The sequence below is a fragment of the Scleropages formosus genome, chromosome 16 (assembly GCF_900964775.1).
Source record: "Scleropages formosus chromosome 16, fSclFor1.1, whole genome shotgun sequence".
Taxonomy (NCBI): domain Eukaryota; kingdom Metazoa; phylum Chordata; class Actinopteri; order Osteoglossiformes; family Osteoglossidae; genus Scleropages; species Scleropages formosus.
In genome coordinates this window covers 8740177-8755441 of record NC_041821.1, presented here as the reverse complement: position 1 = coordinate 8755441, position 15265 = coordinate 8740177, and the positions used below count along the sequence as shown (strand labels likewise).

Sequence of the window (15265 nt, the reverse complement as noted above, 5' to 3'; positions counted from 1 at the left end):
ACCGGTGGCCTGGCGCTGCCTTGGCTGTTGTTGCTGCCTTGACTGCTCCTATTACCACACATACCTTTTGCGAGCATTGCCGGGTTTCGCCAAGAGACAGACGCTCGTTCAAATGGACAGAAAGTGACAAAAGAAACAGGAGCATAAAGACGCTCCGCTATCCTCCTCGAACCCTTTTCTGCTGATACTAAATAAAGCTGTCAGCGTCGACCTTGAGAACATACTCTCGTGTCCTAACTCCTTGAGTCATCCTATTATGAGTCAGTTTTCTAATATTGTCAATTGTGAGTCAGTTTCTCTTCAGCAAAAAAAATAAAGAAATAAACACACACACACACACACTTTCTGAACCACTTGTCCCATACGGGGTCGTGGGGAACCAGAGCCTACCCAGCAACACAGGGCGTAAGGCAGGAGGGGGAAGGGGACACACCCAGGACAGGACACCAGTCCGTCGCAAGGCACCCCAAGCGGGACTCGAACCCCAGACCCACTGGAGAGCAGGACCCGGTCCACCCCACTGCACCACCGCACCCTCATAAATAAATACATTTTATATATATAAAACTATATACTAAAACTACGTATGGAAGAAGCGGTTCTGAAAATGTGTGTGTATATACTATATATAGTAGTATACAGTATATATATATACTACTATATATACTATCTATTTCATATATACACATTTTCAGAACCGCTTGTCCCATACGGGGTCACGGGGAACCGGAGCCTACCCGGTAACACAGAGCGTAAGGCCGGAGGGGGAGGGGACACACCCAGCACGGGACGCCAGTCCATCGCAAGGCACCCCAAGCGGGACTTGAACCCCAGACCCACTGGAGAGCAGGACTGTGGTTCAACCCACTGCGCCACTGCGCCACCGCACCCCCTTATTTTATATATACTGTATATATTATAACATATGTAAAATAAATACACACACACACACACACACACACACACACACACACACACACACACACACACACACACATTTTCAGAACCGCTTGTCCCTTACGGGGTCACGGGGAACCGGAGCCTACCCGGCAACACAGGGCGTAAGGCCAGAGGGGGAAGGGGACACACCCAGGACGGGACGCCAGTCCGCCGCAAGGCACCCCAAACAGGACTTGAACCCCAGACCCACCGGAGAGCAGGACTGCGGTCCAACCCACTGCGCCACCGCACCCCTCTCATATATATTACGAACACTGTATATATTAGATAATATATATAGAGTTTATAATATATATATATACATGGCGGGGCATGGTGGTGCAGCAGGCTTGGCCAGGGCCCACTGTATGGCAAGTCTGGGGTTTGAGTCCTGCTTGGAGTGCCCTCTGGGCTGTGTCCCCTTGCACGCCATGTTGCTGGACTAGGGTCCAGCTCACTGCAACCCCGCATGTGATAAGTGGCTGTAGACATTGTGTGTGTGTGTGTGTGTGTGTGTGTGTGTGTGTGTGTGTGTGTGTGTGTGTGTGTCTATCTATATATATGTATATATGCATAGTTTCTTGCCTCCCTTACCTCCCCAGATTTAGTCACATGAGGTTCTGTGGCATTTTCATATGACCTCCATGACCTCAGTACACTCTTCTGGTTCAGTCTCCACCGACTTGGCGCTTTCTTCACATGCTTCAAGTTGCATGGCATCGTGAAGGGAAGAACAGTGGATGAATGTGCAGGAGGTATCGGTGAAGTGGTATTTTGCTTTTTATGGATAAACGAGAAATTAAATAAACGCACATTTTAAAAATGTATTTTTATCATTGAAAACAAACAATGTACAAGCGGCGCAAGTTAGATATTCCACACATTTGCTTTCTGGAATCCACCCACCGTCTCTACAAGAACAAAAAGGAATATAACACTGTGGAAAAAGCATACTGTTTCATCATCAGGACAAATAGACATTTAAGGAGATATGATAGCATTTTTTTTTTTTAAATCTCAGTTAATATGGGGGAGGAAATTGCAGGTTGTCAAAATAATAGCATGGGTCCCAGGTCTCTTTGTTTAAATATACATGCATTTTAATACTGTTTCTTATACCTAGATGAAGGTTTTAATCCAAAACAGAGGAAAACTCCTCCAAATGGTCACATGCACAACACCCTTCTATTTGAAAAGATGAGTGTCGTACAGAGGTTCGATGCGTGGATGTGGCTGCAGTAGGACTGCATGCTTCTTTGACCTTAACCGCTGTTGTGGTGTGACGCAGTATATGTGCATTAGCCGCAAACATCAAAGAAAACATATCTGAAAGTTGCAGACCGGACTTCTCAGAGCGGACATTTATTTTTCCATTATGGCATTTTGACCAGCAATTAAGAGCCCGGGAAAGCGCTGGAAAAAGTATGGCTTTTTACACCATGTGCTGAACTTGCCAAGATTTGTTCAGCAGATCTGAGGCTCAGATATCTTTTTGGCTGAACTTTCTCCTTCCAAGAGAATAACAATGGCCTCTGATCTCTGCAAAGGTTTTCAGCACAGACTTGTTTCGAACCATTTCCTTTAAAGGAAAGTGACACTCTGGCCGAAACGAACAATGCACTTCTCCAAACTGTGGTGATCAGGGAATTCTCTTTACATCCTGCGCTGGCTCCGATACAGCACGTTCTAAAAAACGTAACACTAGATGCCTGGAAACATTTTTAATTAGCAATAATATGTTTAATTTTAAAATGAAAGGTTGATGCCCTAAACAAGCTATGGGATATATACAATGCCAGTCAATAAATGTGTAAGATTTAATAAATTACAAGCACATACCAACATTAAGAATATTTGGCGGCATGTACTTCACCTGACCTTCATTATTTTTTCATTTACCTTTCAAACTTTTTAAAGATATTCATTTGAATTATCTTTACATTAATGCTCCAGGGACTCTATGGTAATGAATATCCTTCATCTTGAAGGATGAAGATCAAACTCCATTCTGCACAGTGAGTTTGTTCTTCGTTTCATGTAGTGGTAATGATGTCAGTACAGGGCAGAAAAGCACTGGCGAGATTCAGATAAACAAGCTGAGCTGAGCTGAGATTTTGTGGCCATGTATGGCAATAATCACATGACAAGATGTTTTTGTTTGTTGGTTTGCCAATATCAAATGGGAAAAAAAAAAAAACAATAAGCAATGCTTTTGTATGTCTTGCATTTTTAATTACTGGTTTTTGTAATATTGCATGCTACACGGCATACACTTGCTATTTGTTTTGACATAATATTTTATTCAGCAGATAGAAACAGGAGGTGCAGCTCAAAAACGTACAAAAATAAATATCCATCAAGTGCATGAAAAGAATTTTCAGCAACATGAACACAACACCGATATTATGGCGATATTCAACGATTAATAATCATATTTGCCCAGTATATATTACTTGAGCTGTAATTTTTATAATACTACATAGTAGATGGTGTGCATGCCAAGAGGACAGATCAGTAGAATAACACAGAAAAACAAACAAAGAAAAATTATGTTCATTAGTAGATAAACTGTGAAATGTTTTAAAACTTGTCATAATCTACAGTGTTTCTCATTTTAAGCAAACACTGTTGTCTTAAATCACAAGCCTGTTGCTACCTGAGCTTCAGGTATTTGTGAAACACAAGGGGGCGCCAAAGTCCCGAAAGGCTTTGTCCTTTTGGGCCTGATGATCTTCAACTGAAATTCTGAATTTATAAAAAGTAACGCTGTGTTATTATTACTATTATGACTAACCCTCTTTAAAAATACATCGAAAAGATGATCAGCATCTTTATTTTTTCCGTAGAAATTATTATATAAAAATATCCCGTGATAATCAAGTGTTCTGTCATGTATACCAGCGTTTTTCCTACAATACAGTGACATTTTTAAGGGAAATGCACATTATAATTATAAGTAATATTAGGTTTAGTGGCATGTTTCAAATAACTTAACCCAACATGATCTACATTAGAGACGGAGGACATTTGTGTCTCCCACTTCTTTAGTAAGTTGAAAAGAAGTTTGTGCCAGTGTTCCAAGACACACACTTTTTGTCCTTTAAATTATTAATTTTCGGAAGAAGAATGATATAAATGCGTTCTGCTGTTATTACTGTTGTTATTTATTAATCATGTCTTAGTCCCAGGATCCCATAGACAAACTCTCAGTTGACTGTGCTTCCCATTTATTTTTCCTCTGTCTGGTAACTGTTGTAGGCACAGAAGGTGGCGTTGTGGTTAGAGGTGCCCCCTTAAACCTGAAGGTACGTGGTTCGAATCCCACTCCTGCAGTGTCAACAATGAAAAAATTCTAACGGTAAACACGCCCTGCTTCATAAACGGGTAAATCGCTATGAACTTAATATCTAAAAGCAAGTCGAGTCAGACAAATAAAGGTTATTCATAAATATTTTTACACGTAGGTCTTGCATTTGACCTTTAATTAATGCACACTGTATTAAAAAGTCACCCGCATTAAATACCACTTGAAATCTTTGCATCCCAATTGATGATAAACTGATACTCCGTCAATAAAGGGGTCATGCAGCCCCCCACTCCCCACCCCATCCGCATCCCCCGCTTTCCCGGTGCACAGCGCATGGCGAGCGCGCGCGCCCGCCTCCGCGGCATCGCGCTCAGCGCCCTCAGTGCGCAGACTTGCTGGCAGCGCGCGGGCGCGCGCGCGCCTCTCCCCCCACCAGCGCAGCATCCCGTCAGTCGAGACTCGGAGACGCCGGCGGAGGGACGCGCGACACCGAGCTCGTCTTCACGCTACGGCGCTGATACACACCGCTTTGGGAAGGTGACGGACGGAGGGCGCGCGGGATGCGCACAGCGGGAACTGCGCGGATTCCGCAGCCGTGCGGTGTTTTTGTTTTTTTTTTTTTTTTTTCTTTTTAATTATATTTTTTATCGCTACGCATGCCGTGTGCGCGGGTGAGCAGCGTCGCTCCCTGACGTGACTCTCTCGCGTGTCTGTGTTGCAGATGCTGAGCGCAGTCGTGCTGTGGGTCTGCGCGCTCGCCTGCAGCCGCGCGCCGCGGGTCGCGTGCGCCTCGGACGGCGGCAATTTCCTGGACGACAAATGGCTGTCCGCGCGCTGGGACAAGTTCCGAGACGTACGTTGCTTTCGCACGTCGTCCTCGCGGCGCTCATCTCGAGCCCCTTCATTTCCGTAAAGACACACGGACGGAAGGACGTACAGTAGGACCGCACACACCAGCTCACTCACCGCCGGCTTAAGTTCACCTTTACCTTTACGCGCTGCTAACACCAGCACCTCTCTGCGTGGCCCGGCATTGCTTCTTTTTTTAATAACATTAGAAATTAACGCATTTTGAAGTTGACACACTCCGCTGAAATATAGCATTCGTGTTTATTATTTGACTTCGTTTTCTCCTTACACTAGTAGTAGTATTCGGTTACGTGTATTGACGATGCGCTGGTCTGGTGGTCACCGTCACCGTGTCGGGTGTGTTGCTGATACCGTTGTTTTTGAGGGAAACAAACAACAACATCATGGCTGAGATGCACAGATTACTGAACAGTTAATATATTATAATTTCTAAATTAGGTGTGGATCATGTGCGCGTTTCGTTTGCTCTCTTTGTGCGGTTTAATTACCCTGTTAGGACCATACAGTCACAGTGGTGGATACCGGCTGTCCGTGTCCGTCAAGTACAGTTAAAGATCCTATGATGTGATGTGATCGGAAAGTTAGCGGCACATGATTTGACACAAATGCAGTGCTCCTCAGACTGGTCTAACAGAGCATGTGATGTATACGTTAAAATAATGTTTTTATGCCTTCTGTGTGTGTAAATACTAAGGGACCTGTCTGTAACGCAGCTGGTGATGTCCAGCAATGACAGGAGGAGGACAGTCAGAGATAACTTGATTCTCCAGGACTCTGGATATTTGCATGATCCAGGCTGAAATCATATCAAAATTACTGTGAATTACCATTGGGAAACATGGAACCTGCGACATTGTTTCTTCTTTGTCTGACTGACGGTTCTTCGTGTATCATTTCTTCTTTCAGATCAGTACCTCTTTAGCAACTTTTCAGTCCTGTTGTATGTATTTTAACTTTTCAGTTCCATAATATGTCATTTATTATCTACTCTGAATCCATAGTATTACCAGTGAGATGAACAATGAGTCCCTTGAATAGTTAAAAGATGCAACTGCAGAGAGCAGAAGCTGCACCAAGCTACAGCATGTCATAAATGGGGCTTGCATAAAACCTGATATGGACACAGGTGATTTATGAAATAATTATGAAGACAGCCAGCAAATGTCAGTAAATCACCTTATGTAAACTTAATTCTGCCCTCAAAACTAAAAATGTATATGTAAGTATTAAATGTAAGTTTTTGTTTATACATAGACTCAACCATAAACAACAGTTGTTGGTAGACTTTATAGTTTTATATAATATATTATTATATCTAACTTTTTGGCGACATCCTGGTACTGTACAATTTCCATTTCAACAATATCATGAAGATGTTGTCATGTTTGAGCTTCTCTCTGGCAAGAGTAAGTATGAGGGAAAGCAAACTGTGAGGAAGACAAACCCAACTTTAATGATTTTGCGTTCTGCATAATTTTAGGAGACAGATGATGGCTGAGATGACCCATTTTGCAGGCTTGGGCATGTTACAGCAAATGCAGTGTTTGAAGAGCTTGGTAATGTGGCAAATAAGCGTTGTTATAAGCTAAAGCCTGTGACAGGTGTGTGTGTCTGTGTGTGGGGCAGGTGGGGAAGAGGAGGGTGTTGAGATGGCTATGACGGTCTGACCCAGGTGTAGTTTGATGTTTACTACCGTGACTTTAGATCAGGGGGCTGATGGCAATTTTGGGAGGGTACACACACACACACGGAGGGTAGTTCATTTAAAATTCTTTTGTTTTCCAGATGTTCCCAGTCTTGAGTGTTTGGCCAATTTAGCAATAATACCACAACATAAATACTAAATGTAACCCTCTAAGAGGGGGTGCGGTGGCGCAGTGGGTTGGACCACAGTCCTACTTTCCGGTGGGTCTGGGGTTCGAGTCCCGCTTGGGGTGCCTTGCGACGGACTGGCGTCCCGTCCTGGGTGTGTTCCCTCCCCCTCCGGCCTTACGCCCTGTGTTACCGGGTAGGCTCCGGTTCCCCGTGACCCCGTATGGGACAAGCGGTTCTGAAAATGTGTGTGTGTGTGTGTGTGTGTAACCCTCTAAGTTTTAAAACTCCTTATGATGGACTTTTGAAACTAAAACTCACTCAGTGATGTGCCATAACAGCAACAATATCAGTGTTTCAGGTGATGCTTTGCCTGTTATGCAGGTAATAAGAAAAAACATGTGCCCGTATATAAACATAATCTGTATTTTTATCTTTACTTAGCCTGCTTATTATTAATAAGGTGATCAGCAAAGCAGCGGCTTCTTTCAGCCATCTGCATGTCATTTTATAACTAATAAAAATTGCTATAAAATGAAATTAGCTATAAAAAGTTAATTTCATAGCTAGCATTTTATAGTTCTCAGCGATTAAAAACCTTTCACCCCTGGACATGATAGCGTTTTCTTTCTCAAGCAACAAGGAAAATAAAAAGAGGTTCTAATTGCAATATATAAAACATAATTAGGCTATCTATGATGTTTTGCATTTCTGCTTGTGGAAGTATCTATCGGTGCTTTATAGGCCTGGTGGCTGGCCAGGCTGGAAATTTACACTGCAATGAATAGTGGTTAGCCAGTGGAATTTGTAGCTGTGTTTTTATTGTCATTTGAATGACTTGAGTGATATCTTTGCTTTGTTGTTGATTAAAAATAAAACTGCTGTTAAGATTCCTTCATTAAACAATCCTGTGTATTACTTTAATGTTGCTTTTTGTAATGCTGTTCTTTTCTAAAAACGTTTTGTAATGGTGGCTAATGATGAATATGATGTTTGTGCATAGAAAAGTTTTTACTATGTTTGATACATATTTTAGTTTCTGGGAAACATCATGTAGTTTAAAATTTCTGTTTTTGATTGCTTGCCCAGCTTTTCGAAATCCAACTAATGGAATGTAATGGAATGTGAAAATGGTAGATGGTTATGCATACAGCTGCGACCAAATAGATTCCAAATAATTTTGGGAAAAACAAACTATATTAGAAATCCATATTCACTTGCCTCCCAGCAACTGCAAAGTCATTTTAGCTAGTTCAATATATCCATTACATGTTTAAGTTACTCTCGTTGCAAAAAAGTTATGTTTTAATATGGCAAACATATGCACAGTTTGGCTAGATGTTCATATATATTCAAAAGGTGTGCCATTTTATATGTTATCAGAAAAATAACTATCATCGTTATTCAGTTACGACTATTATTATTATCATTTTCTTTGCCAGACTGAGGCTTGATTGGAACTTAGCGGATTTTTCCACCCTACAGAGGCAGTCATTAATTTGCTTTCAAACTTTCTTGCTACACATTCTTACTATTACAGTACGTTCTGGATGATATCTCCAGAGAAATGTGTGTTTGCCTAGGGCTGATTATATTTTTGTTTCTTTGTCTGAATTTATTGTGCTCTGCATAAAAGATTTGGAACATAAACAAATATATCTGGAATCTGTCATTAGCTAATAAATCTTGTGAATATGTAAATCCATCAGTCAATATATTTCAGATCGTAATTGACATTTAAAATGATTGTAAGCCTAAAGCTAATCATTTATTTTGATAGCACTGTCAACAGTCTTAGACCTAATCTCTTTTCCAAATGAATGGCATTTAGAGAATGGAGAAAGCAGTGTGGAATTTGAAGGCTTCCTGTTATTAAAATAAATGTAATCTTGTATATTTAACACTGGATTTGGAAACAGAATAATTTGTCTTGTAAAATTTTAAAGAAAAAAAAAAAACAAAAAAAACTATGTCATGCCTCATTTAGGGGTTTTATGCTCAAGGTATTCCCTTTCTGGCAGCTCTAAAGAATTTCTTGGGTGATACCAGTTGGTATTTATGGGTCTAAATGAAAAGAGTTTTGTTCTTTTTACTTTGTAGTTGTACAAGATAATTGCACTTTCCTCTAGGAATAGCCTAACCAGGCCTGCTGAATGCAGCTGATTGCTTTAAAACACTGGTCCCTCGGTAAGGCATTGATATACTGTAGGAGCAGTCCACAATTTAGCTTCAGTTTGTTAGTGGTACCGAAGGCAATTCGTATCTGCTTCAAACCAGCAGAGCTCTGTTTCTGTTTTGTGGGGGAAAAATAATAACACAATATAAGAAGTACAAAAGTGACTACCCAAAAGTAAATTGGATGGGTTCTGTAAAACTTAATTTAAAAGGGCCCAGAAATCCTTTAGTTCATTCTCAGTCATGTGTTTGGATCTTGGGCTTCTTAAAATAAGGAACAGTAAACACAATTATAATTAATGTAAAAATAGGATAAACAATGTAATCTTCATAAATGCCATATTTTTATAAACATTTTACATTCTTTTTTTGTGCATATTTGAAGTTTTTATTTCTTGTTTTCCTACATTTTTGTAAATATTTTGCAAGCACCATATACAGGTCAAATAAAACTTTAAAACAAATTTCCAAAGGATCATGTCATAAAAAGTGTTTTCAGAGAGTGTCTAATGTAGGCCTACAGAATTTGGCCTCTAATATGTTAGAGTGGTATTTCACTTTTTTGGGGAAAGCTTTATGTACATTGCTCCAGAAGGTGCGCAGATGTGATGCTTGTGATTTACCTAAACTGTGTCCCAGTTGCTAATATCCAGAGCTGTAGTGTTCGGATCAAGGCATAGTGCCTAGTTAGTCGTCACCAACTGCAGAATTCATCGTTGATCATATTTTTGATGGCAACTGAAGCTTAGTCGAGAAACAACATCTATATTTTCTTGTAGCGGCCCTAGTAACTGTTTAAATAATATTAGTAATGTGGTAATGTGTATACAGATAATGCGGTATGGTATGTACAGGTATGTTTTTGTATTTTAAAAATTTCAGAATGCTTCACCATGTGCTCTTAATATAAACCGATATATCATGACAGAAGCCTTGTCAGGTCTATCAAACGTTTAACATTATTCTCTGGCAACAGGAGATATGGTACTTTCTCATCCGTCATCACAACAACCTTTGAATAATGCCTCCACATAGGTGACGTGTGATAAAGACAATAGGTGAAAAATGTATCACAGAAATCAGCACTGTAGCGGACCAGACATACAAACTGTATTAGAAGTAGTTATTTTGAGTGATGTTAGGCACTTTGCTACATTTCTTTAGAAGTTTTGGGATGCAGTAATACCCCAATAATACTGCAGTATTACTTTAAGAAATATTATCAGTAGCACTTATAATACACTGAAAGTAATGTAATTACTGTAATTCTGCTCAGTTTTTTCTAGCTACGGTTACTGCAGTGCTACACATTTTGTTGGTGATTTAATGCAAGATTCAATTTGTTAAGGTAATCTATTTTTAGCACCTTTTTGCTGACTTCGCACAAATTTATTTGTTGATTAAACAGCTATTTCTGGGCATAATTTTCTGATAGAATTTTTCACTAACTATATTGAGATTTTTTTTTTTATTATTATATCAGTGCATGATTTCTTTGCCGCGCGGGGTGCGGTGGCGCAGTGGGTTGGACCGCAGTCCTGCTCTCCGGTGGGCCTGGGGTTCGAGTCCCACTTGGGGTGCCTTGCGGCGGACTGGCGTCCCGTCCTGGGTGTGTCCCCTTCCCCCTCTGGCCTTACGCCCTGTGTTGCCGGGTAGGCTCTGGTTCCCCGTGACCCCGTAAGGGACAAGCGGTTCTGAAAATGTGTGTGTGTGTGTGATTTCTTTGCTACTTAAATGAATTACTGCATTACAAGAGATTCAAAGTGAAAGTAAACCAGCAACTATATCCTAGGACAATGCTTTGCTATTTTAATGATACTGACCTCAGTTTATCTGCGATTACTGTTGTAACTTGTAACGTTAACCCCATAAATACCAATCTTGTTAAGAGCATTAACAGTCGCCTTTGCGACAGCCTTCCTTATCCAGCCCACAGGAAGACCCATAATACTGAGTACGCTATTTTAAAAAATGCTGTTAATGAGAAAATCGTATTTCCCCCCCAAAACAGTGCTTTGATGACTGACAGATAGACATTAATAACTGTTATTAATATGTGCTGAAGGAGTAATCTTTTTCAGATGTGCTTTGCTGAAGATGTCTTATCTGCAAATTAAACGAACTAAGGAGGACAGACAATGCGTCACTGGATAATTTAGTCGCAGGGTCCCAGGTGTGCAAGCCCTCGACTGCTGAACAATTTCTAATTGTGATTAAAATGCACTCAGTAACCTTTGAAGGTGAGCAATGACAAGAATTGTTTTTTTTAAAAAAAAAATTCTTATTCTTTTATTCCAAAATTCAGGACCTTAAAATAACTGGTGGTAAAATAGGTCATAAAACTGAAACAAGAAAATGTATACCAGCTCAATAATAATGGATGCATTTTAATTAGCCTTTCTTTGCAATGCTAATTTATTGGGGTTACTGTGTCAAAGTGCTAACGTTTGTGAATATTGACTTGGTGTTTGTACAGCAGTAAGAATAGATCCTTAGCGCATTTAATGTTTATACAACTTTGAAGTGTTAAATGATTTATTCTACAAATACAAACAAATAAACAGCAGAACACAGAGATGGGTAGGAATAAATTTATGAGAATTTCCCATTTACGTATCATCTTGCCCCTTTATTTGTAATGGAAATTAGAAATACAGCCATAAAAGCTGTGTTAACATGCCCTCTTTTCGAACAGTTTGCCGTTTGTCATCTTCCAAGTTTTCATATTAATCAAGGCTGACTTGAGACCGTAAAAGGAAATCTGAACTTTGAACAGAATTAAAGATAAATTAGAAAGGCTGTACAAGTTTAAGGAATACAGGAACTTCGTTTTTTAGCTTCCGTTTCTGTATTTCTACTGACAATTTATGTGTGCCTATAGCTTTTATACATCTCTTTTGAAAATACAATTCTAGATGCACCAAAACCATTCTTTAATGTGAAATATGAAGGGAATAGAATGATGCCGATAACCATGTTTCCATTTCAATAATATTTGCCAGTATAAATATATTTCCCTATATTCTTTCCAAGAAGTGCTCTTTTCATGTGGTAGTGCAATGACCACAAGTCAGGCAAACCAATGGTAATTGGATCTTTGTCCTCAGATAACCTGTGCAATTGTCTTTCTGTGTAACATGGCTCCTCTGGGCAGAACAGCAGACAAGAAACACAGGTGGTTTCCCTTTTAATACATTAAGTACATGGCAAAGCAGGGTAAAACAGCTTGTATGCCCAGTGTTGTCTCTTTGCTCCTTTGTCTTGCTACCCTGTCTATGCATCACTGACATTTTAATGTAATGAAAGTGTACTGTTAGGATCATGTGACTTACATAAGCTATATCACTTTGGCTAATTAGATCTTGTTTTGGAGTCAATATTATGGTGGGGTCTTTTGTAAATAGGTAACACTAATAACTGCAGCAAGTAAGATGTTCTTTTATTATTGATTTTTTTTTTTTAATTAGCCCCCTGTTGACTCATTTGGGAGGATCAAGAAAGAGCTAGTTATTTCTGGTGTTTTACAAGAAAACAACAAAATATCCATCAATACACAAGGTGAACTAGGCCATTCCTGGAGTAGGATAGAGCCAAGGATTGATACATTCTGTGGTTAATTCTAAACAAATTTTAGAATTAAATGAAAAATATAGAAATACATGTAGTTATAATAAAAAACAAATCTAATATTAGAATATGCTCTTCTAAAGTTAGTTATAAAGAGTACCTCTTTGCATATCTAAGCTTTGTAAGTTTTTCTCTTGCTAACATTTTACTTACGTTGTCAATGCTGAGAAGTAGTTAACCTGTTTTACGTAATTTTTTTCTCAACTGTCCTTCTATACATCGGGTACTAATGAATAGGTGGGCCGTGGTGGCATTTCACTTGAAAGCAGTTAAATGCAATGTTCTGCTGAAGGGCTTAACTAGAAAAGCATTAAAAACCCTCCTGTCCCATGCCCCTGCACTCCTGCAGGCTCACACGAGCATGTGTTTTGTGCTCCTGTCCCAGGCTATTAGTGTCATAAAGAATGGATGATGCAAAGAAGGTGAAGGGCTTGAGGCCTTTTCCGCATCAGGAAACACAATCTTGGCTGGGGAGGATTTTTTACATATATATATATGCTATACAGTGTACATAAGGTTTTATTATACACAAATTCTACCTCCTTTCATCACAACACAAGAATTTGGTAAAACACTGGTATCCAGTGCTGTGCATAGGTTAAACTTGCCTTCATCATATTTAAAGACTTTTAAAAGGCATTATTCAGGTGCACTAGTGTTTTCCCTTCATTTTCATTTTCTGTTGTACAGCTTTTTGCCAAGAGTGGCTGAATATCAACAGAGGACTTCAACTGGAACAGATAACATAGCGCCTGTGTGCTACAGAATGGCACCAATCAGCATTTCCTGTAATTATGTTATTGTAGTGTGCAGTGCTTGGCAGCTTAGCCGCTGGTAGGCTTCAGGTACGTTGATGCTACATTTATTCCGGCAGAGGAAAACCATTTGACTTATTGCAAATTTGGATTATTTAGGGTGGAAATCCACCAAGGTGTGTTGATAGGTGGATTTTGCATCTCTCGGATAAAGCCTTCAGTTGGTCGTGCTGTGGGAGGATGGTTGATAGAATCTGTGTGTGGGGGGTCCATTAGTAAATCAAACCTGGAGCTTATCTTGGTTCTCAGAGAGTTTGTCTTTGTTTTTTCCTTCACTATATGGGGCACGAAGAGATCATACTGGTTAGAGCCATTACATTGTACTCAAAAGAAAGGAGTTCGAATCCCCATTCACAGTTCAGTAACCCTGAGGAAGACACTTACCCTAAAGTGCTCTAGTGAAAACCCAGATGAATCTTCCCTCTGTAATAATAGTATATGGATAGGCCAAAGGATTAGTGTGGTTAGAAAAATTTAGCATTTACTGTGTATAACAATTTATATGAATGTCGGTTTCCTCTATGGATGATGGATTTCATGGACAATGATAGTGGATCATCTGTTGTTGTTATATAATGCTGCAGTGACCCAGTATTGCTGCTGTTGCAAAAAAAAAAAAAAAAAAAAAACAGCTGTATAAATGGGTAGTCTACAAAACTAACATCATGAGTCACTTTGAAGAAAGGTGTCACCTAAATTAATAAATAATTTTAAAAATTGTCCTGCGGCAAGGATAAATACGGAAATCCTCACAAAGTGTGTTTTGTGCTGTTATGCAGTTCAAAACGGGCAAAAAATTTAAACTGTAGAACTTAATAGCAATGGTACTTGTCGTTTTCTTTGCAGTGCTATTGTAGCTGTATGAGAAGAGGTCCATAACAGTGGACAACTTAGATAAAGTGAAGCAAGACAAGAAAAAGGCAGAATTGCAGGCATTCAGTGAAGACATTTAGGGAGTATGTTCGAAAGTGGTGTTAATGTTAATGTAGAAGCACAAGCTGTTCCTGTTGATTTAAGCATTAACGTAAAAAAGAGGCAAGGAGTCAGCGAATTGAATAAAACTAGAAATATATAGCACTTTGCCAAGGTGCTTTCTCGTCCCCATCCTGTTGCTTGAAAATAACACAATATCACAATGGGCAAGGTTAATGGCTCCTGCGCTCAGTGCATTTTAAAAATGATTTTGCCTCAGTGGTTGTCTTTAAGTCATAATTGTGAAAGCAGTTTAATAATTCCCATAGTGATGAAAATAGTTGCGGTTAGAGAAGAAAATACAGAAGGCTTCTGCACACTGGGAGCAGTGATGTACCCTGGGATTTAATTGTTGGGTCAATTCGCACAAAAGCCATCATAATAGGTAATGTGTAGTAATGAACTGAGGCCAAGGTCCTTTCTGCCTGGGAAAAGAAAACATGTCCTCCAGAGACAACAGCGAAACACTTCGAAAAGCTTAATATGTGGGCACTGTAGAACCTGAAGCCAAATTTGGTGGTGTTACTATTCGTTCATCACATCCAAATCAGTCTTAATACAGTAGCTTATATTTATTTTTCATTTTCGCCCATTTATATTGCAGGATATTGTTCTGGGGCAGCACAGTGTTGCAGCAGGTAGTACTGGTTCTTCACTGGATGGATGGATAGATGGATGGATGGATGGATGGATGGATGGATGGATGGATGGATGGATGGATGGATGGAGCAGTTAAACCAAAGGTCAT

At 39.8% G+C, this 15265-nt stretch overlaps 1 protein-coding gene across 2 annotated transcripts in view; it reads left to right on the top strand.

Moving 5' to 3' along the window:
• The first annotated feature begins 4619 nt into the window (after positions 1-4619).
• spock3 (SPARC (osteonectin), cwcv and kazal like domains proteoglycan 3) overlaps positions 4620-15265 on the top strand; it is a 36187-nt gene continuing 25541 nt past the window's right edge. The window contains exons 1-2 of one of the 2 annotated variants that reach the window (XM_029259067.1): positions 4620-4783; positions 4968-5099. In XM_029259067.1, coding sequence (XP_029114900.1) covers positions 4968-5099 — 132 coding nt within the window. In that variant the 5' untranslated portion in view covers positions 4620-4783. Of the gene's footprint in view, positions 4842-4967; positions 5100-15265 lie in introns of both variants that reach the window. The other variant, XM_029259066.1, reaches the window with a different exon arrangement.